Source organism: Mesoplodon densirostris, chromosome 4, assembly GCF_025265405.1.
Source record: "Mesoplodon densirostris isolate mMesDen1 chromosome 4, mMesDen1 primary haplotype, whole genome shotgun sequence".
NCBI lineage: Eukaryota > Metazoa > Chordata > Mammalia > Artiodactyla > Ziphiidae > Mesoplodon > Mesoplodon densirostris.
Genome location: NC_082664.1, coordinates 147,981,850 through 148,004,818, shown reverse-complemented (window position 1 = coordinate 148,004,818; position 22,969 = coordinate 147,981,850). Strand labels below are relative to the sequence as shown.

The 22,969-nt window shown below is 42.6% G+C and overlaps 1 protein-coding gene across 4 annotated transcripts in view; it reads left to right on the top strand.

Annotated features, from left to right (window-relative positions):
- The first annotated feature begins 10,167 nt into the window (after positions 1-10,167).
- Positions 10,168-22,969, top strand: part of SEC11A (SEC11 homolog A, signal peptidase complex subunit) — a 49,253-nt gene continuing 36,451 nt past the window's right edge. Inside the window, exon 1 of one of the 4 annotated variants that reach the window (XM_060095330.1) lies at positions 10,168-10,528. In XM_060095330.1, the coding sequence (XP_059951313.1) occupies positions 10,478-10,528 (51 nt within the window). In that variant the 5' untranslated portion in view covers positions 10,168-10,477. The remainder of the gene's footprint in view (positions 10,529-22,969) is intronic. The other 3 variants (XM_060095331.1, XM_060095332.1, XM_060095329.1) reach the window with 3 other exon arrangements.

Here is a 22,969-nt window from a genome sequence, read left to right as displayed (position 1 = left end):
TAGGCATGCCATTGTGATTGATGGGGTCCAAAAGACTTATGTGTTTGGAAAGACTGGCAGTCCAGTGAGCAGAGAAAATAGCATGTTAGAGTCCCACATTCGGAAAAGTTAATTCTTTAGTCTTTACATCTTTATCTAGTGTGGGATCACCTGTCCTAAATATCTGAATTATTTTCATAAGAGATACTGTTTCACCCCAGCACTGCAGGGAAACCTCCTTAAGCCTTTCCAGATCCACCCAGTTTATATGAATCTCTCCAGGTCCTATTCCTTCCTGACAAATTCTTTTCAGCCCAATTATTTCTTACTCAGCCTATCTTTTCTTCAAAATTGTAAGCTCCAAGGAATGAAGCCTGGTTGTTAGCCATCTCCCCATACCTAACCCCATTTCTAATCTGTGTATATGCTTCCTCTAATACAGTGCAAAGCTGGCCCAGTTGTGGCCCAGCTTCCCTCAGGAATCTCCTTTGACTAAGGCATGCCTGAAAGATTCTTTTCTTCTCTAAGTTTCAACAGCATGTATAAACTAGCAGTTATACCTTAACTAGTTTTCTTTCATAAAGATACCTTTTTTTTTTTTTTTGCTGCTGCAAATGATACTGAAAGCTCTTCAAGGACTAGGGCTATATCTTCTGCTTTTTACTTTGATAAATCCATTTTCAGCCTAGAGCACACACTGTGGGCCACTATCTCTGTGGATCTGAGTGAGGATAATCCTATCCTTAGAATCATTCTTGGGTCGGGGGGTGGGCGGAGGGATAGACTGGAAGTTTGGGATTGACATGTACACACTGTTATATTGAAAATGGATAACCAACAAGGACCTAGTATATAGCACAGGGAACTCTGCTCAATATTATATAGCAACCTAAATGGGAAAAGAATTTGAAAAAGAATAGATACATGTATATGTATGACTGAATCACTTTGCTGTACACCTAAACTATCACAACATTGTTAATCAACTATATTTCCAATATAAAATTAACAGTTAAAAAAAAGAATTATTCTTGATCCATCTGTCTCTGGAAGGTCTGGGCCTCATCGGCTTTAAGACCTTCATTCATTCATTTGACAACTTTTTTTATGTGTTTGTTTCATTTAAGTTTTGGGGAGTAAAAAGATAAGTAATAAGGCTCTTTCCCCCAGGAAACTCAGAGTCTGGTGAGAGCAACAGATACACAATACACAATACACAATACACAAATGATGGTAAGTATGCAGGTAGGCGACGTGCAGTGAAGGCTTCCCAGAGAAGGTGATGCATGAGCTGAATTTGAAAGATAAGGAAGAATAAAAAGCGCTGGGGTGAGATGGAGGTCTTTTCAGGCAGAGGAAGCAACTTACACAAAAGTGAGAGTATGCAGCGTTCAGGGAACTACACGCTCTTAAATGCGAGAGGAATGAAACCAGTCAGAGAGGTAGGCAGGGGCCAGATCACAAAGTGCCTTTTGTAGCATGCTAAGGAATTTGACCTTATCCCACAGGTCAGGAGGATCTACTGAAAGATTTTACGTAAGGAGGTAACATCATCAAATTAATGGTTTGGATAAATCACTCTGGCTGCAGTATAGAGAGTAGACTGGAGTGAGGCAAGACATGGAGCAAGACTGCAGCTGGAAGACTGATTAGAAGTTCAATGCAATATCAGGATAAGTGACAGTAGCATGAACCAAACTAGTGACAGTGGGAATAGAGAAAGTGGTCGGATAAGAGAGATATTAAGAAAGTAGAATAATAAGAGTTGGTAACTAATTGGATTTGGGAGTTGAGGGAGAGGGAAGAATCAAGAATCACAATCCAATTTCTTTTTTTTTTAACGAAAACTGTGATCTTTTTTATTTTTTAAAAAATATTTATTTATTTATGTATTTGGCTGCGCCACGTCTTAGTTGCGGCACCCGGGATCTTCGTTACCGGGTGAGGGATCTTCATTGGCATGCAGGATCTTTTAGTTGTGGCATGTGGGATCTTTAGTTGCAGCATGCAAACTCTTAGTTGAGGCATGTGGGATCTAGTTCCCTGAGCAGGGATCAAACACGGGCCCCCTGCATTGGGAGCATGGAGTCTTGGCCACTGGACCACCAGGGAAGTCCCACTATCCGACTTCTTGTTTCTGTGATTGGGTGGTGCCTCTGTGGATATTTGGAACATAAAAGGAAGAACCTTATCCCACAAGTCAGGAGGATCTACTGAAAGGTTTTTATGGAGAATAGCTGTTTTATGGAGAATAGTGAGGATGGAGACTTTTGGACATAATGAATTTGAGGTGTCTGCTGGACATCCAAGTGGAGCTGTCTAGAGGCAGTTGATATAATGGCCTGACCTCCAGGAGGAGATCAGAGTTGTAGATATTGGAGAGTTGAATGCATAGAGAAGATAGTTGAAGTCATGAGAACGGATAAGATCACTCAGAGGCAGTGTAGGGTGAGAAGATGGTGCGGGATTCCACCATTTAAGGAGTGAGCTATGGGACTTCCCTGGCGGTCCAGTGGTTAAGACTCCACGCTCCCAATGCAGGGGGCACGGATTCGATCCCTGGTCAGGGAACTAAGATCCCGCATACTGCACAGTGCAGCCAAAAAAAAAGAAGTGAGCGAAAGAGTCCATGGTGGAGGCTGAAAATGACAAGCCAGAGAGATAGGAGGCAAGTTGGAAAAGGGGACCTAATGGACCTCAAGGTTTCAATCAATTATTTTATGACTTTTAGCCACAGGATGGGGTCAAGAACAAGCTTTCAGTGAATTGAAGAATGATGTAAATGATGGTTAAATGGATATGTATATTTGTTGAAATTAATCAAGCTGTATGCATATTATTTATACATTTTATTGTATGTAAATTGTACCTCAATAAAGCACTCAGCATAAACATTTTGAAAGAAAATTTGAATGTGATCAAATATGCTGGGAGGGCCTCCCTGGTGGCGCAGTGGTTGAGAGTCCGCCTGCCGATGCAGGGGATACGGGTTCGTGCCCCGGTCTGGGAGGATCCCATATGCCGCGGAGCGGCTGGGCCCGTGAGCCATGACCGCTGGGCCTGCGCATCCGGAGCCTGCGCGTCCGGAGCCTGTGCTCCGCAACGGGAGAGGCCACAACAGTGAGAGGCCCGCATACCACAAAAAAAAAAAAAAAAAAAAAAAAATATGCTGGGAGAAGAGCATACTGAGGGAAAGAAATTAAGGGAGAGAAAGGATGATTAAGGGGAAAAGGTCCTGAGGAGGTGGAAGAGAGAAGCTTTGAGCAGGTGGAAGGATTAGCTTTAGACAAGGGATTAGCTTTAGAAAGAGGCCTTCCTCTTTCACTGATAGAGGAAGAAATGAGGAAGAAGGAATGTATATGGAAGTGGATAAGTTGGATAGGAAGTAAGGTAGTAAGTTGAGTCTCTCTTTAATACTTTCTTTTCCCATGAAACTGGACTCCAAATGTGGTGGTTTTAGAAATATGCCTACAAATTCTTTGATACTCCTCCCTTCAAAAGGTGAAACTTAATCTCCTCCTTCTGAGTCTGTACCAGACTCATTTCTCATGAATAGACTATGAAAGAAATGATGATATGTCATTTCAGAGATTAGGCTATAAAAAAGACTGCAACTTTTGTCTTGATAGGGTAACCAACAATCCTGATTTACCTGGAACTGAGGGATTTTCTGAGATGCAGAAATTTCAGTGCAAAAACCCAGACAGTTATGGGAAAATCAGGATGAGTTGGTTATCCTAGGCTTCATCCTGTTCTTTTCTCTCTTGGATCATTCACTCTGATAGAAGTTAGCTGCCATGTTATAAGCTGCCAAAAGAGAGATGCACATGAAACTGAGGGAGACCTATGAGCAACAGCCAAGTATGAACTGAGGCTTCAGTCCAACAGCCCAGGAGTAACAAAGACCTACCAACAACTACACGAGTGAGCTTGGAAGCAGATCCTCCCTCAGTTAAGCCTTCAGATAAGACTGCAGCCCCTCTGGACAGCTTGACTATAACTTTATGAGAGACCTTGAGCCTTAACCACGAGGGAGCTCCAAATTTCTGACTCACAAAAACTGTGAGATAATGTTTCTTGTTTTAAGTCACTATGTTTTGGTGTAATTTCTTATACAGAAATAGATAACTAATCATCAGATCAATGAAAATGAGGGAAAAGTGGGTGATAGGTTTCCAGGACCTAGCATGGTTGGACGACTTCTCCAGCAGCCCTAGACAACTCCAGACCATGTGTTTGTCTACTTCATATGCCACTGATATTATGTAATGTCCAACAGTATCTTTTTTTCCACAATATGGGTTGTTTTTTTTTTTTTTGCGGTACACGGGCCTCTCACTGCTGTGGCCTCTCTTGTTGCGGAGCACCCGCTCCAGACGTGCAGGCTCAGTGACCATGGCTCACGGGCCCAGCCCCTCCGTGGCATGTGGGATCCTCCCGGACCGGGGCACAAACCCGTGTCCCCTGCATCGGCAGGTGGACTCTCAACCACTGTGCCACCAGGGAAGCCCTCAACAATATCTTTTGATAAAGGAATTTTGCCAAAATCTTATTTAGCTTTCTTACTGAGCTATTAATCATTAACACTATGACTGACTTTAAAAGTTTTTTGGCCGGAATGTGACCTGTCACTGTTTTGGCTACAAAAAGTGTAACTTTAAAGGATAGCTTTATATATTTTTTATTTTTTTATTTTTATTTTTTTTGCTGTACGCGGGCCTCTCACTGTTGTGGCCTCTCCAATTGCAGAGCACAGGCTCCGGACGCACAGGCTCAGTGGCCATGGCTCACGGGCCTAGCCACTCCGTGGCATGTGGGATCTTCCCAGACTAGGGCACGAACCCACGTCCCCTGCATCGGCAGGCGGACTCTCAACCACTGCACCACTAGGGAAGCCCAGGAAGCATTACTTTGTGGGTTTTTCTTCCTCTAGAAAAAAAATATTTTTGATTATCAGATTGGCCACTGTGCTTTTTAAAAAATGGCACTAAAACTTCATTGACTTTATGCCACTATTTGACCAAGTTTCATAACCTATGTAATGAAACATATGTAGTGTACTAGGAACCAAGGGCAAATAGACTACCAGTTTATTTTATTTATTAAAAAATTTTTTTTATTGACGTATAGTTGATTTACAATGCTGTGTTAGTTTCAGGTGTACAGCAAGGTGAATCAGTTATACATATACATATATCTACTCTTATTTATTTACTTAAAATTTTTTTTAATGTATACATTTAAAAATATTAATTAATTAATTAATTAATTTAGGCTGCATTGAGTCTTAGTTGTGACATGCAGGATCTGGGTTGCAGCATGCAGACTCTTAGTTGTGGCATGCATGCAGGATCTAGTTCCCCTACCAGGGATTGAACCTGGGCTCCCTCCACTGGGAGCATGGAGTCTTACCCACTAGACCACCAAGGAAGTCCCTCTACTCTTTTTTAGATTCTTTTCCCATATAGGTCATTACAGAGTGTCTTTTTTTTTTTTTTTTTTTTTTTTGGCTGCGTTGGGTCTTCATTGCTACACACAGGCTTTCTATAGTTGCAGCAAATGGGGGCTATACTTCATTTAGGTGCACGGGCTTCTCATTGTGGTGGCTTCTCTTGTTGTAGAGCACCAGCTCTAGGTGTGCGGGCTTCAGTAGTTGTGGCACGAGGGCTCAGTAATTGTGGCTCAGGGGCTCTAGAGCACAGGCTCAGCAGTTGCGGCGCACAGGTTTAATTGCTCTGCTCATGTGGGATCTTTCCAGACCAGGGATCAAACCCGCATACCCTGCATTGGCAGGTGGATTCTTAACCACTGCGCCACCAGAGAAGTCCCATAATTAGCACTTTTCTTTTTCAGCTGTTCATCATAATTCATTACACTTGTGGATTACCCAGCTCCTGCACAGTCAGATTCACCCAGTATATGTATTTGCACTGTATTCCTGGGCAATGTTTCAGTTACAACTTTTTTCTCAGTTTCAAAGTATTCAGCGTCCTGAGTTAACTTTCAACTAACTGATTTGAATTAATGATCCACTTTTGTGAATTGAAAATAAAATGCAACACAATGAAATTTAAAATTTAACACATAAACAATAACACATATTATGAAAAAATACATTAGTTTAGATTAACTGCATCATATCAACAGAACATTATTAGCTGAGACAAACTATAGAGCAACCTAAACTTTAAGAGTGAAACGACTATTGAGATGTTACATGATTTGAGAAAATCATGATTAATCTGACATTTAAAATTTATGAAGTAGATGTGAATAAAAGCTTCTCATCCCACTCAAATATCCTGTAGATAACTTGATAGATCACTGGTTCAGGGACCTAATGTTGGAAAAGTGCTGTTAGATTGGGAGAAAATTGCAGTCATATGACTAGAGGACTCATTGAAGGGGAAAAGAAAAAGGAGAGCAAAAACTAAAAGGAAATGTACAGTGTGATCCCATTTATGTTAAAAAGTGAGTGTAAATTTTAAGTACATAGGAAAAAAGCACTAGAAGGAAAAAGTGTGTAGTGGTGATCAGTCTAGAGAGGGGAAAGACTAGGAGAGCAAAGGGAACCATCACATTCTACTCTATATATGCTTATCTTTTTTTTTTTTTTTTTAAGGAACATTTATTTATTTATTTGTTGGCTGCGTTGGGTCCTCGTTGCTGCATGGGCTTTCTTTAGTTGTGGTGAGTGGGGGCTACTCTTCGTTGTGCTGCGTGGGCTTCTCATTGTGGTGGCTTCTCTTTGCAGAGCACGGACTCTAGGAGTGCAGGCTTCAGTAGTTGTGGCACGCAGGCTCAGTAGTTGTGGCTCACACGCTCTAGAATGCAGGCTCAGTAGTTGTGGCGCATGGGCTTAGTTGCTCCGTGGCCTGTGGGATGTTCCCGGACCGGGGCTCAAACCCGTGTCCCCTGCACTGGCAGGTGGATTCTTAACCACTGCACCACCAGGGAAGTCCCTATGCTTATCTTTTTTATTTCAAATTGTGGTCAAATACACATAACAAAAAATGTACCATCTTACCTGTTTTTTTTGTTTGTTTGTTTGTTTGGCCGTACGCGGGCCTCTCATTATTGTGGCGTCTCCCGTTGCAGAGCACAGGCTCCGGACGCGCAGGCTAAGCGGCCATGGCTCACGGGCCTAGCTGCTCCACCACATGTGGGATCTTACCGGACCGGGGCACAAACCCACGTCCCCTGCATCGGCAGGCGGACTCTCAATCACTGCACCACCAGGGAAGCCTGTCTTACCTGTTTTTAAGTGTAGAGTTTAGCAGTGTTAAGTGCATTCACATTGCTGTGCAACCAATCTCCAGAACTTTTCTATCTTGAAAAATTGAAACTCTGCATCCCTTAAATAGTAACTCCCCATCTCATCTCCCTAACCCCTTAACCACTGTTCTTCTTTCTGTCTCCATGAATCTGACTACCCTGGTACCTCATATAAGTGGAATCAGACAATATTTGTCCCTTTGTATCTGGCTTATTTCTATTAGCATAACATCGTCAAGGTTCATCCATGTGGTAGCATATGTCAGGACTTCATTCCTTTTTAAGACTGAATAATATTCCATAGGATGTTTATACCACATTTGTTTATTCATTCATCCATTGAGGGACACTTGGGTTGCTTCCACATTTTGGGTATTGTGAATAATGCTACTATGAACATGGGTGTACAAAAACCTCTTCAAGACCCTGCTGTCAATTCTTTTGGGTATATACCCAGCAGTGGAGTGGCTAGGTTGCCTGTCATGTTTTAATCTTTTATGGTGAGAATGTACTCATGTATTATTTGTATAATTTAAAACATATGGAGAAAAGAGTCAGGTACTGTTAAGAAAGCTGGGGATAGAAGGGTGGAAAAGGTCCCTGCCCTCACAGAGTTTGTGTGTATTTTCCTCCACAGGCCTTCCTAATTTGGAGAAATCAGGAATTCATATTTCAACTCAGTAAGTGTGGGTTACCTATGGGCAACAGTTAGGGATACCTCATCCCCCAACACACACATGTATTTTAAATTCAGCAGATATTTGTTGGGTGCCCAATACTACTTGTCAGGTTGTACGTTTGCCACTGGGAATTTAACAACAAACAAGAAATCAATGGTTCTTTTTTCTTTTTCTTTTTTTGTAACAGCTTTATTGTGATATAATTCACATCCCATACAGCTTACCAATTTAAAGTGTCATTCAGTGGTTTTTAGTATATTCATAGGGTTGTACAGTTATCACCACAATCAATTTTAGAACATTTTCAACACCCCACCAAAAAAGAAACCCTATACATTAATATCACTTCCCATTTCTCCCAATGCTCCCAGCCCTAGGCAACCACTGCTTTCTGTCTTTATGGATTTGCCTATTCTGGACATCTTACATAAATGGCATCATATAATTCATGGTCTTTTGTGACTAGCTTCTCTCATTAAGAAGAAATGTTTTAAGAACCTAATGTTTTAAAGGTTCATCTGTGTTGTAGTATTTCTTTTTGTTGCTAAATAATATTCCATTGTATGGATATACCATATTTTGTTCATCCCTTCATCAGTTGATGAATATTTGGGTTATTTGCACTTTTTGGTTATTATGAATTATGCTGTCATGAACATTCATGTGCAAGTTTTTGTGTGGACATATGTTCTTAGTCCTCTTAGATATATACCTTGGAGTGGAATTGCTGGTTAATATGGTCAAGATAGTAACTACAGTAATATAGTTAATATGTTTAACCTTTTGAGGAACTGCTCTATTTTCTAAAGTGGCTGCACCATTTTACATACCCACCACCAGTGTTCCATCCTCCACCAAACTCATAATAAAAACTGTCTTTTTTATTATAACCATCCTTAAATATACTTTTTTATTGTGACATAATTTTCAATTTAAAGAATTGCAAGGATAGTACAAAGAGTTCCAGTGCTATTTCCTCACTCAGCTTCCCCTGGTGTGAGATAATCAATATTTTGAAAAAGATAGAAATAATAGCCAGAGACCAGTTCTGGTTTTTCTTGTCCTAGGTGTGTGTTAAGAGCTTCTGCCAGTCAAAGCAAAGACTATTTATATACAGACATGCCTGACTTATAATGGTTTGACTTACAATTTTTGTATTACTTTAACCATGGTGTGAAGGTGATAAGCATTCACTAGAAACTGTACTTCTTTTCCCAGTATGATACTCTTCTGATGGTGGGCAGCAGCAGCAAGCCACAGCTCCCAGTCAGCCACATGAGCACAGATGGCAAACAACCAGTATACTTACACACTTTTGTAGCCACACAACCATTGTCTTTCACTTTCAGTACAGTAGTCAATAAATTACATGAGATATTAAACACTTTATTATAAAATACACTTGTGTAGGACTTCCCCAGTGGTCCAGTGGTTAAGACTCCACACTTCCACTGCAGGGGCCATGGGTTCGGTCCCTGGTCCGGGAAGTTCCACATGCCCAACACTGCGGCAAAAAAATAAAAACAAAAAACGGTTTGCGTCAGATGATTTTGCCCAACCGTAGGCTAGTGTGTGCTCTGCTTGCTTAAGGTAGGCTAGGCCAAGCTACGATGTTCAGTAGATTAGGCGTATTGAATGCATTTTTGAATTATGGTATTTTCAATTTACCATGGGTTTATTGGGAGGTAAGTCAAGGAAGATCTGTATAGAGACAGAAGTCAGCGATAAGAGGGTCACATTATGGTGCCCGAGGTAACAAAACCAGGAGGTTTTCGTCTAGTAGACAATCAGATCCTGTTAGCAAGGTCAATTTCGGGGAGGAAGGGACTACCTCACAACCCGCACTACTGGTGGTCTCATCACACGGTTGCATGGTTTGGTAGTTTTCTAATCCTACCGGGTTGTTTTCTCTCCAGCCACGGGTTTCTTAAACTCCTGAAAGCGTCAGGCAGTGCTTTGAAAGTCACATCCTCCGCCCTTACCCAACAGCACTTATTTAAACACCTCAGCCGTCAGTTTCCCGTAGCGCAGGAGACCGGCCGCAGCAGAGGAAGCAAGGCCTGTCGGAACATCCAGGGCCACACCCAGACCCACAACTGGGGCTTGAACGCGCCGGCCGCTCAGGGGCCTTTTCTGCCCTCAGACTCCAGAAACACGGCTCCCTATTGGCCAGGCGTGCACCAGGGCCCGCCTTCTGGAAGTTGCAGGGCGGCCTCCTATCTAACCCCGAGTGGCGGCCTCCGTGTGGGGCTACGGGGCTGAGAGCGGGAAGTGGGCTTCATTCTGTTCTCAGCAGACGAGGTTAGGGGTACGACAGCCCTCCTACAGCGAGGTCAGGCCAGGAGGCTGGAATTAGGACGGTCGCGAGACCCTTTGTCTGCTCGCCCCGGCGGAGGGGCGGGGCCGCGCCGGTTCCGCCCGGAAGCGGAAGTGCGGGCACCCTGGGGTGCTGTCCAGTGAGAGGTTGGCCCGTGCGCCAGCCGTTCCTCCCGCTGGTCATATCTCGCCGTCTCTTCTGCCCGTGTCCCATCGCCGGCCCCGCCATGCTTTCTCTAGATTTTTTGGACGATGTGCGGCGGATGAACAAGCGGCAGGTGAGATTGGCCGCCCACTGTTCCCCTTGTCCCTTCGACGCTGCCACTGCTGTGGCCCGCGGACCTCTGGGCCCCAGTGTGAGGGCCGGAGCGGGTCTGACGCCTGGATTATTCCATCTCTTTGTGGGGTCTGTGTCCAGAGGTAGCTTTATCCGCCCCCTATTTTTAGCCGCTGGCTGATACGGGACCTTCTAGGGGCGGAGCGGGAAGCCTGGTCTTCACGTTCCATTGCCCCCTGTGAGGCAGGGAAGCAAGTGGAAGCCGTAGGGCTCTTTGTAAGTGGGAGTGGGGGTTGCTTATTGTTTTAGGCTTAGTAAGGCGGCAAACTCGTGATTTCTCCAGTCGCAGCGACTTCCGATGGATTCCGGCAGCTAGGTTTAGCAGTTCACCGCTACTCTGGGATGCTCGGGAAGGCAGTTGTAAGGCCCCACAAAAGCCGTTTGGCTACTTTGAGCCCGTTACAACCCTTCTAGTACAGCTGGGTCTCAGCGGGCTGTCCTGACTTCCTTGAACCACCTCTGAGTTCAGAGTTGAAACAGTTACTCTCCTTGCCGCTTAGCATTAAGGTATACCTCAGAATCCTCGGGTATACCTCCCAGTATTAGTGGTACAGGGATCCTGAAACTTCCATCTCCTGATTTAGTCCTTAAACCTTACTCCGTCTTGAACTTACAGATCATATTCCAAATGGTACTGGGAATACTGTTGTAATTATTTAGTCATTGGAACAAGTTGCTCCTTTCTGTCTTCTACACCAAGTGTGTCTGTAGAGCCCACTTTTGCTTGCCTCGGACCTTTTTATAGTGTTTTGCTGTTAAGAAGTGTCCTGATGTCACTGTTAAAGGTTTTTCTCTTGGACTTTTATTATGCACTATTTATATTTACCATTTAGGGAAGAAGATATACAACTTCCCCTTACTCCCCTTCAGACCTCTTCTTAGACATGTTTCCTAATTCATTCAGTCATAATTGATCATTTTTTCCCCCAAATTGCACAAAACGTTTCAGATTCTCACTTGTATAGTGTTTTTTCATGCATATCTGAATTTCTAGGTGCAGAGACATTGCTTTGAAGAAACTCTTCTTTTGGGCTTACTGTTTATTGTACCCTGTGCTAGGTACAATGAGAGAAATGCAAAGATAGATAAGACAGATTCTGCCTTCAAGGAGCATAAATATGTAGAAAATGACTAAGGCAGAACAGTAACTATTTTGAGCTCTTGCTATGTGTGAAATGCTTTATATACCTGCGAGGTAGATAATGTTATTCCCATTATACAAGTGGAGAAAATAAGCAACCTCCCAGAGATTGTTAGGAGGGGATGTGAAGGATTGGATAGCATGGGGATGGGATGAGGGAAAGTTAGAAATGAGGTTTTACCTGCACATAATATCTGGGGGAAAAAATTGATACTGACTGTAGGTACCGAGAGCTAATTAGATGAAAAGAGGGAAACTAGAAGTTTCATCAAATGTCTGATTAATCTGAGTTGTAATTTTTTTTTCCTATCAGTTTCATAGAGGAATAGTTTAGTACAGTAAACTCCATCCAGGGGAATTCCCTGGTGGTCCAGTGGTTAGGATTCCGCACTTCCACTGGGTGGGGTCTGGGTTTGATCCCTGGTCAGGGAACTGAGACCCCACAAGCTGTGTGGCGTGGCCAAAAACAAACAAACAAACAAACCTCCATCCATTTAAAGTGTATCAGGTGATAAGTTTCTACAGTTATATACACCCATTACAATCAAGATAACAGAACATTTCTGTCACCCACAAGATCCCTTTGTAGTTCATTTCCTTAGCACTTGGCAACCACTGATTTGCTTTTTTGTCAGTATAGATGGGTTTGCTTTTTTTTTAAAAATATTTTATTTATTTATTTATTTAGCTAGCTGCACACGGGATCTTCATTGCAGCATGTGGGATCTTTAGTTGCGGCATGAGGGATCTTTAGTTGTGGCATGTGGGATCTAGTTCCCTGACTAGGGATCGAACCCGGGCCCTCTGCATTGGGAGCGTGGAGTCTTAGCCACTGGACCACTAGGGAAGTCCCTGGTTTGTATTTGATAGAAATGAAATCACAGAGTATGTATTCTTTTGAGCTGCAAGTTTTAATTGATTTTTAACACCTTACTCAAGACTTTTGTTTACAGTATGTAATTTTTATTTTTGTCTGCTTCACAGTTTTCAAAATTAAAGTGTTTCACTACTTTCATGGCATCCAATACACTGTTGCCAGATTAATGTCTTCACTCCTGCCCTCCAACCTTCAGTAGATCCCATTGCCTTGTAGGTTAAGTCCAAACCCCTTAGAATGGCATTTGAAGTAAGTCCCAGTCATTTTACAGTCTGCCGTTTCTCACTGTTTCAGTCTTGTCCCAGTTTACTCTTCCTGCCTGTTTCATTTCACTGTGTATATGAACATTGTTCTATTCAAACTTTGTGTCTTCAGAACTCCCCTTGTATTATTTCTGAGTCTTTGTGGACCGCCCTAGACTATTAGGTGATCTCTAAAGCCCTTTTAGCTGTTATGTACTGTTCTATTTGTCTTCTCCCCTTTGCAGTGTGGCTCTTTTACTGTAGTGTCAGAGCACAGTGTTCCTCAGGCTTTTCTTAATCCATGAAGCCCTGATTTGTAGTTTGCCTGTTTCTGTGGTAAATACTTCCAACATGGTTGATTTCAAGCTGCTAACGTGACATCACTGAATGTGGAATTAGGAAGAAATGTGGTAGCATGCAACTGTAATTTCCACCTTATAGGTAAAATTTTAAAAATAATCTCAAGAACACAGATAATAGTAAAATGTAGTAAAATAGTTAGAAACTGATTTAGAGTATTTAGTGACTTTGTTTTTTAAGTAATTTAATTGTACTAATTTTTAATAACACTGTTTAACAACCAGCTTGCAAGATTCCTGAAAATTGAGCAGGTTGGCTCCAGCACACCTCTGGTTGTAGGTTAGTTTCTTGATGCCCATTGAGGTAACCTTTGTGTGCAGAAAAGCCTGTTTAGAATTCTTATATTTAAAAACATAATATTCAGTTTGTAAAACCTAAAATTTTAAAACCAAGTTCTTAAACCTTTCAGAATCAGTTTTCAAATCTTATCCTATTTAAAGTCTGGCAGCTGGTGGGGTCTTAGTTCCCTAACCAGGGATTGGACCCGGGCTCTCGGCAGTGAAAGCGCCAAGTCCTAACCACTGGACCACCAGACTGACCTGCCAGGGAATTCCCAGGTCTAACAAATTTTAACAATCACTTTTAAGGGCCTTTGAATATTTGGGCTAATTTATAAACAGACATCTTAAAAACATTAAATTTAACTTATAAATTTAAAGAATTTCCTTTTTAAGAACATCGATTATTCAACAAACACCACTGCATACTTATATAATTTTTATAAATCTGGAGCTTAGGTTCTCCTAAATGTTTCAACATTTGAATATAAGGTATAAATAGTAAGCTTTCTGATTAAAATAATAAATCTACAATTGATTGTACGTTTAAAATTGGAATTACAAACCTGACCTATTACTTTTATATTCCAAATTCTCTTAAATTTTACAAAAACTTAAGATACCAAATATGCACAGCACCCTTAACATAAAAGTATTAATACTATACATAATTTCCTTTAAGCATTTCTGTGCTTAATTATGCATTTTCCTGGAGTGAAAGATGCTTATTCACTAAATAAATATGTCATGCCAAGTAATTTTTTTTTTTTTTTTTTTTTTTTGCTGTACGCGGGCCTCTCACTGCTGCGGCCTCTCCCGTTGCGGAGCACAGGCTCCGGACACACAGGCTCCGCGGCCATGGCTCGCGGGCCCAGCCGCTCCGCGGCACGTGGGATCCTCCGGGATCGGGGCACGAACCCGTGTCCCCTGCATCGGCAGGCGGACTCTCAACCACTGCGCCACCAGGGAAGCCCGCCAAGTAATTTTTATATTAATTTCATGTGTAATTCTCTGCTTGCTGAGAATTCTTAATGATCAGAGGATATTGGCCAGCATGTGACTAGATCCATGTTTGAGCCCTGATGGGACTAATCTGACTTTCACAGAATTTGCTTTATTAGCTCCTCCTTAGGCCTTTTGCATTACTTGATTGAATTTTGCATTTCTTTGGATTTTAATTATCTGTATGTTTTCCTACCTAAATCTGAAGACCGTAGGACTTGGCACGATCCTTTCTTTTTATTTATTTATTTGTTTGTTTGTTTGTTTGTTTATTTATTAATATTTTAGCTGTGCCTCACAGCATGTGGGATCTTAGTTCCCTGACCAGAGATCAAACCCCTGCCCCCTGCAGTAGAAGCGCTGAGTCTTAACCACTGGACCGCCAGGGAAGTCCCTCTTTTTATGTTTTACAGTCTTCTTAGGATCCCTTAACTCTTTTTTTTTTTAATTTACTTATTATTTTTTATTTTGGCTGTGCTGGGTCTTCATTTTGGCACACAGGATCTTTGTTGTGGCATGTGGACTCTTAGCTGTGGCATGCATGTGGGATCTAATTCCCCAACCAGGCATTGAACCCTGGCCCCCTGCATTGGGTGTGCGGAGTCTTACCCACTGAGCCACAAGGGAAGTCCCTCACTTAACTCCTTTTTTTAAAAAATAAATTTATTTATTTATGGCTGCATTGGGTCTTCGTTGCTGCACGCAGGCTTTCTCTAGTTGTGGCGAGCCGGGGCTGCTCTTTGTTGTGCACAGGCTTCTCAGTGCAGTGGCTTCTCTTGTTGCAGAGCATGAGCTCTAGGTATGCGGGCTTCAGTAGTTGTGGCTCAATGGCTCTATAGCACAGACTCAGTAGTTGTGGCGCATGGGCTCAGTTGCTCTGCAGCATGTGGGATCTTCCCAGACCAGGGCTCGAACCTATGTCTCCTGCATTGGCAGGCGGATTCTTAACCACTGAGCCATCAGGGAAGTCCTCACTTAACTCTTAATGGCTATTGTAGTGATACCTGATTGAATTCCGGATATCTTTGGTAACTTTTTTTTTAATGAATTGGCCCTCTGGTGAAGCACATAGAAGCCTAGATTCTTCCTAGGCTTGGACCTAATATGAGTAAGTGTGCTGCAAATAGGAGGTATATACAGCACAGAGGACAGATCGATTACTTTTTTTGATTATTGAAAACTAATCTGGTCTTGTTTAGGATCAGGAAACTTTATCACTGGCAGGGTATCAAAATTCAGTAATAAATTGCCAAGTTTCAATGTAGAAACATCAGTCTCCGTTATACACACAAGGAAATCGCAAGTAAAATTATGTTAAAAACTGCACTTACTGTCCTCGAATATATTCTTCTTGAGCATCCAGAAATCATTCTTCATCCTGTATAACTTTGAGCAAATCTAGAATACAGTGCCATAGTAAGGATTAGGCATTTCCTTGTTATGGTTCTTAGATACTTCATATTTCTTAGGTTCTTTTTCCCCCCATAGTATTCTGTCCATGGACATACAGACAAACATGATTATTTATTCTCATGCCAGATGCCACAAGCCTCCAACAATAAAGACAAATTCCACTTAAGCAGAAATTATGACCATAACTCTTCTTCAAAAGAGTTGTCTTTTGAGACTTCCCTGGCAGTCCAGTGGTTTAAGACTTTGTGCTTCCACTGCTGGGGGCACAGGTTGGAACCCTGGTCGGAGAACTAAGACCCTGCATGCCACGCAGCGTAGACAAAAAAAAAAGAGTTGTCTTTTCTGACTTCAAGGAAGGATGTGAGGTAGAGTATCCAAACACAGAAGATGTTCATGGGGATAGAATGCTTTGTCTGAAAAATATGGCTTATCGGTCAGGGTTTAGTCTGGGAAGCAGAACCACTATGAATATTTTAGAATTAAGGGATTTATTATAGGAATAAGATTTTATACAATTGTAGGAGAAGCTGGATGAGTCAGGAGTGTAAAACAGAGATGCAGAAACAGAATGTCACCAGTTCTTCTGTAGCACTGTTATGGGTAGACGGAAGCTTGCTATGGAATCTGGGGCTAGATTCCACATCTGGCTGATGGAGTGGAATCACACCAAGGGAGAGTAGATGAAGTCTGTGGAAGGCTGTTGCCTCTACAGCTCATTTCTGGATGTGGAGCAGGGGAATGCGAGGACAAACTGGATTCTGCCAGGCCTTTAATGTCTGTCTCTCACCATGTCTAACCACAGTGACCTTCAGCATAGTAGCATCTGCTTCTCTTTCACCTTCTAGGCCTTGGGCAGATTTCTCTTTGCTAAATCTAATTCAGAACCATACATGGAGGGGGGTTTAGGGAAGCCTAGTTCTAGCTAAGCCAATTTGGCAAAACTACTGTAGTTTTCAAAACTATTATAGTCTACCCTTTGTCAGCTCAGCAGTTATATACACCGCTTTTAATCATATTTCACTTTTCAAATAAACATAAAACAAGATTATACTCCTGTCTAATATGCAGCTTTCCTTTGTTTCTGTAATTGGCTACATGGTTGTAGCTGTCATCTTTCTTCTTAACCATTCCACTTTCCTTTTGCTCTCAGCAAGATCCTACGTTGGTCATAGTTTCTTGTATTACGGTGTGACCCGAACCTTGATTATTAAAGGGTAATGTCATGAGGAGTCCTGCCTGAACTGGATTGTTACAGTTTTCACTAACTTTTATTGTAAGACATGGAAGTACTAAGAAAGGCCTCAGAGGATTCTTTATATTCCTATATATTCACTTCCCTCATTATGTAGTAACAAACCTCTGTTTTTCTCTGATGGTCAGGGTCAGTCCCCTTTGCCAGTAAGTAACCACCCCGTTCCCTGCATTTTGGTTCACTGGCGTGAGTATCCCAAAGTGGTGAGGGGGCAGACTCAACTTCCAGTTTAATGGAACCACTGTGTCTCCTGGTGGAAGGAAATCTCCTTTAGGAGTGAAAACATCTTTTTTTTTGGCTGCGTTGGGCAGCTTGTGGAATCTTAGTTCCCCGAACAGGGATTGAATCCAGGCCATGGCAGTGAAAGCGCCAAGTCCTAACCACTGGACCTCCAGGGAATTCCCAGGAATGAAAACTTCTAAACCAGCAGAACCGAAAACTATGAGGCTGGGAAGCAGAAATTTCACTAGCAGATTATTAGGAGTAGTAGTGGGAGGAGTCACTTCCATTCCCACCCTTTAATTCTGGACTAGTGAATCCTACTTACAGAAGAAATTGGTTGCTGATTAAGAGCATATACCACATACTGGAGGACATTAGACATTATCCCAGCCCAACAAAGTGTTGCTGCTGTCTAGCTGGTACTGTAGCTGTCTTCAAAAGGCCATTTGTATCACTCAGAAGATAGAAACAACACCAGTAATTGAACAGAGAAAAATTAAATACAAAGAATTGTTAACTGGTCAAAGATGCTCAACCACTAAAGTGTGTAAAAGAGGACTCTTAAGGGCCTCCCTGGTGGCGCAGTGGTTAAGAGTCCGCCTGCTGATGCAGGGGATACGGGTTCGTGCCCCGGTCTGGGAGGATCCCATATGCCGCGGAGCAGCTGGGCCCGTGAGCCATGGCCGCTGAGCCTGCGCATCCGGAGCCTGTGCTCCGCAACGGGAGAGGCCACAACAGTGAGAGGCCCACATACCGCAAAAAAGAAAAAAAAAAAAAAAAAAAAAGAGGACTCTTAAGGTGTTCAGAAATAGCATATGCAGAAAACAGTTATTACCTTCTAGGATAAGGGAGTGAACAAAGAACTAGCAAAATACCTCCCTCCACCCCCCTTCACCCCTTCTTAACCTGAGATGTAGACCTCTTTGGAGAGGGTGTGGCTGTCACAGGGACTTGCAATGACATTTGCCAGAGCAGTGAGCTGGAGCTTGTCAATAGAATTGGCCTGCTGGGAGGTTGAGAAATTTGCCAGAGTGTGTGTGGGCAGGAGCCAGTCTGTGATGGTCTCTGAAGTGAGTAATAGGAGACTTCCAGTACACAGATCCACTAGCTACTGGGTGAAATAAAAACACTCCATGGGAAGAGAAGCCCCTCCCACTCTCTATCACCTTGCTGTGGCCCTGCAGTGCCTTTATTAATAAAACCTAACATCATTGAGCCAACTGGAAAAGGTGCCCCTGTTTATAGGCTCAGCCTAGTAACACAAAGAAGGATGGATTTGGTGCTGAGAGACAATAAATTGATAATGCCTACTGTTCCACTGTTCTTTCAGGCCAGCCATTTAAGATGATGGAGGACACAGTAAGACCAGTGAAATTCATGACTGTGTGCCCACTGTTGTGCTTTAATTACCTATAAGTTCCCTGGTCAGAAGCAGTGTTGTATGGAATACCATGATGCGGAATAAGGCATTCTGTAAGTTCATGGATGGTGGTTTTGACGGAAATACTGAAGACAAGGAAGACAGATCCATATACAGAGTCTATTCTAGATAGAAGAAATTGCTGCCCCTTCCATGATGGAAGTGATCCAGTATCAGGAATGGTGGCATTGTTGGTCTTTGCAGTTGGCAGTCTAGGCACTCATCATTGGCTAGAACCAAACTAGTCTTGGTGAGTGAAAGTCCACATTGCTAACCTTCATCTTGGCTGCTACAACCACTTTGATCATGAGTCCATTGGGTAAGACATGGATGGCTAGGGAAAGAGGCCGCTGACATCCACAAAACAGGTAATTTTATCCGCCTGATTATTAAGATACTCTTCTGCTGAGGTAATTCTTTGGTGGGACACAAATATCTTCACATTCTGTGTACCTACTTGGAAAGCTCCATCCACATACCTTTTCCCCAAACCTCTTGTCTCTAACTTTCCAGTGATGTCTCTTCAAAGTCCCTGGCCATCCAGCCAAATTGCTGGTCACTCTTGAATCAGTGTAAATCCACACCTGTGGCCATCTCTCCTTCCAGGAAAAGCAAACAATTATTGTATCACTTGAAGTTCTGCTCATGGGAGGATTTCCCTTCATCATAATCCTTTATGGTGAACCCTGAATGGGGATGTCATGGCACAGCTGTCTACTTTCAGTTGGTGCTAGATGGTTCACATAGAACCATCATCTAAACACCAGGCCTAAAGTCTTCTTTAGTCAGCTGGTCATAGGGAACTCCCCATGGGGCGAGAGGTGTACGCTGAGAGAGAAGAAGCAATGTAGCATGAGTAGGAGCCATGAGTATCTGAGTCACTTGCTCATACAACTTACTTGTGTCTTTAGGACCTGCTTGAGCCCAATCTTGTATATACTACTTATAATGGATGATGGAGTACTGCTGTGAATGCCCAACTTTATGGCTTGGTGGATCTGGCAGCATCCAGTTCATGCTGAGGAGTTCAGGTTATATGGTAACTTGGTGATCCATGGTCTAGTGTTTAGTCTCTTCTAGAATTCAGCAGCTAGCTAGAAGCTGTTAGAGAGGAGGAGAATAGTTCTCCAAAGGATACCATGGCTTTGCCCCCAAATTCAAAGACCTGTGCTGTTGTTCGCCTGTGTAGGACTGCCAGAGGCTCTCCATCTGTCAGATATTTCAGTTACCATGAGATCTTCTGGGTCTTATGGCCCAAGTGATAGAACAGCTTGCATGGGAGCTTGGACCTGTTGCACAGCCCTCCTCAAAACTGGATCAAAATTGGTTTACTAGGTCAGTAGATTGGAGTAGCACACCCAAATGAGGTATATATTGCCTCTGAAATCCAAAGAGGTCCACTAGGCTTTAAGTTTCTTAGTAGTAACAGGAACCAGATGCAGCAACTTGTTCTTCGTCTTGGAAGGGATATCTTAACATGACTGGGGCCACTGAACCCCAAGAATTTTCATGGGGATAGGAATTTCTGTGGGATTTATTTCTCACACTCTGGCCACATATATGTTTTACCAAGGTGTCTAGGTCATGAGGTTCAACCACCCAGTCTAGTCACTGTGATATCATCAATATAGTGAACATGTTTACTCTGTGAATGTTGGGCCAATCAAGGTCCCCATGGACCTTTATGATAGAAAGCTCCAGGGCTAATTGAGCCCTCAAGTAGGCCCTGCCACCAAAAGCATACTGCTTCTGGTGGTCTTATTTCTCTTGCTACAGGAATCCTCAGGGATAGGAAACTGTCAAAAACACGGAATGAGCCTCTTTTAAGTTGGAACTGCTAGAAGTTGATGATTGTCTTACTAAGACAGGGAACCTGGGCTTCCCTGGTGGCGCAGTGGTTGAGAGTTCGCCTGCCGATGCAGGGGACACGGGTTCGTGCCCCGATCCCGGAAGATCCCACATGCCGCGGAGCGGCTGGGCCCGCGAGCCATGGCCGCGGAGCCTGTGTGTCCGGAGCCTGTGCTCCACAACGGGAGAGGCCACAGCAGTGAGAGGCCCGCATACAGCAAAAAAAAAAAAAAAAAAGACAGGGAATCTAACTTTTTATTTTAATCACCTAGACTTATTAAGAATATGTAACTTTTAGTTTTGATTGGTTATGCAGTTATTGCTACATGTAGTAGCATTGTTAAGGACTATGATATTCTGCATTACAAGCTAAATTATAGTTTGAGCCTAGAATATCACTTGTAGCAAGAAATAGGGGTGGAGAGGACAGCAAGAGCCAGATTATGGAAGGCCCTGTATACTCAGAGGTTCAGAATTTATCCTATAGGTAGTGAGGGAAGGTTTTTTTGTTTTTTTTGTTTTTTGCAGTACGCGGGCCTCTCACTGTTGTGGCCTCTCCCGTTGTGGAGCACAGGCTCCAGCTCTCGCCAGCATTGTGTGTTTTCAGACTTTTAGATTTTCGCCATTCTAATAAATGAAAAGTGGTATCTCAGGACAGCCTTACTTTGTATTTCCCTCGTTATCAGTTTGGTTGAACATATTTTCATATGATTTTGGAGTTGTTTTTATTTCATTTTCCGTGAACTAGCAGTTCATAATCCTTTGCCTATTTTCCTTTTGGATTGTTGCTATTGATTTCTAGGAGCTCTTTATAGGAAGATTATTAGTCTTTTGTCATATATATTGTAAATGTTTTCTCCCAGTTTGTCTTTTGATTTAGCTTATAGTATAATTTGCCATGCAAAGTTGTCAAATTTTTTTTGGTTATTTGCTCTTTTATTTTGTTTTGGGTAGTCAGATTTACCCATCTTTTCTTCATGGCTTCTGGATTTCAGGTCAGTTTAAAAAACCTCCTTTAGGGCTTCCCTGGTGGCGCAGTGGTTGAGAGTCTGCCTGCCGATGCAGGGGACACGGGTTTGTGCCCCGGTCCGGGAGGATCCCACATGCCGCGGAGCGGCTCGGCCCGTGAGCCATGGCCGCTGGGCCTGCGCATCTGGAGCCTGTGCTCCGCAACGGAAGGGCCCACAACAGTAAGAGGCCCGCGTACCGCAAAAAAAAAAAAAAAAAAAAAAAAAACTCCTTTACTTCAAGGCCTTTCCTACTTTATTTTCTTCTATTACTTTTGTGAATATGTGCTTTAAAAAAAAAAACAGCTTTATTGGAGTGTAAAGTATAAAAATTCACCCATTTTAAGTGTATAATTCATGGTTTTTAGTAAATTTATAGGGTTGTGCACCTATCACCACAATCCAGTTTTAGAACATTTCCAACATCCCTGAAAGATCCTTCGTGCATTTTTACAGTCAATGCCTGTTTCCATTCACAGCCCCAGGCAGCCACTAATCTGCTTTGTATCTCTATGATTTGCCTTTACTAGACATTTTATTTTTTTATTTTATTTTTATCAACAATTAGCTTTTATGAAATCATTTTGTATAAATGGAATCCTATAAAATGTAGTCATTTGTAGCTGGTTGCTTGCTTGCTTTTTATTTTTGGCTGTGTTGGGTCTTCATTGCTGCACGCGGGCTTTCTCTAGTTGTGGCGATCAGGGACTACTCTTCGTTGAGGTGTGTGGGGCTTCTCATTGCAGTGGCTTCTGTTGTTGCGGAGCACAGGCTCTAGGTGCTCAGGCTTCAGTATTTGCAGCACATGGCCTCAGTAGTTACGGCACGCAGGCCCTAGAGTGCACAGGCTTCAGTAGTTGGGGTGCGTGGGCTCAGTAGTTGTGGCCTGCAGGCTCTAGGGTGCAGGGTCAGTAGCTGTGGGGCATGGGCTTCATTGCTTCGCAGCATGTGGGATCTTCCCGGACCAGTGATCAAACCTGTGTCCCCTGCATTGGCAGGTGGATTCTTAAACACTGTGCCACCAGGGAAGTCCCTGATAGCTTTCATTTCACATGATTTTTTTAAATTGTGGTAAAATACACATAAAATTTTCTATCCTAACCATTTTTAAAACTATTATTTATTTATTTTTTAATGGAAATGTCGTTGATCACAATGTTGTGTTAGTTGCAGGTGTACAGCAAAGTGATTCAGTTATACATAAATATATATGTATCTATTCTTTTTCAGATTCTTTTCCATTATAGGTTATTATGAGATATTGAATATAGTTCCCAGTATTCTACAGTAGGTCCTTGTTGTATCTTAACCTTTTTTTTT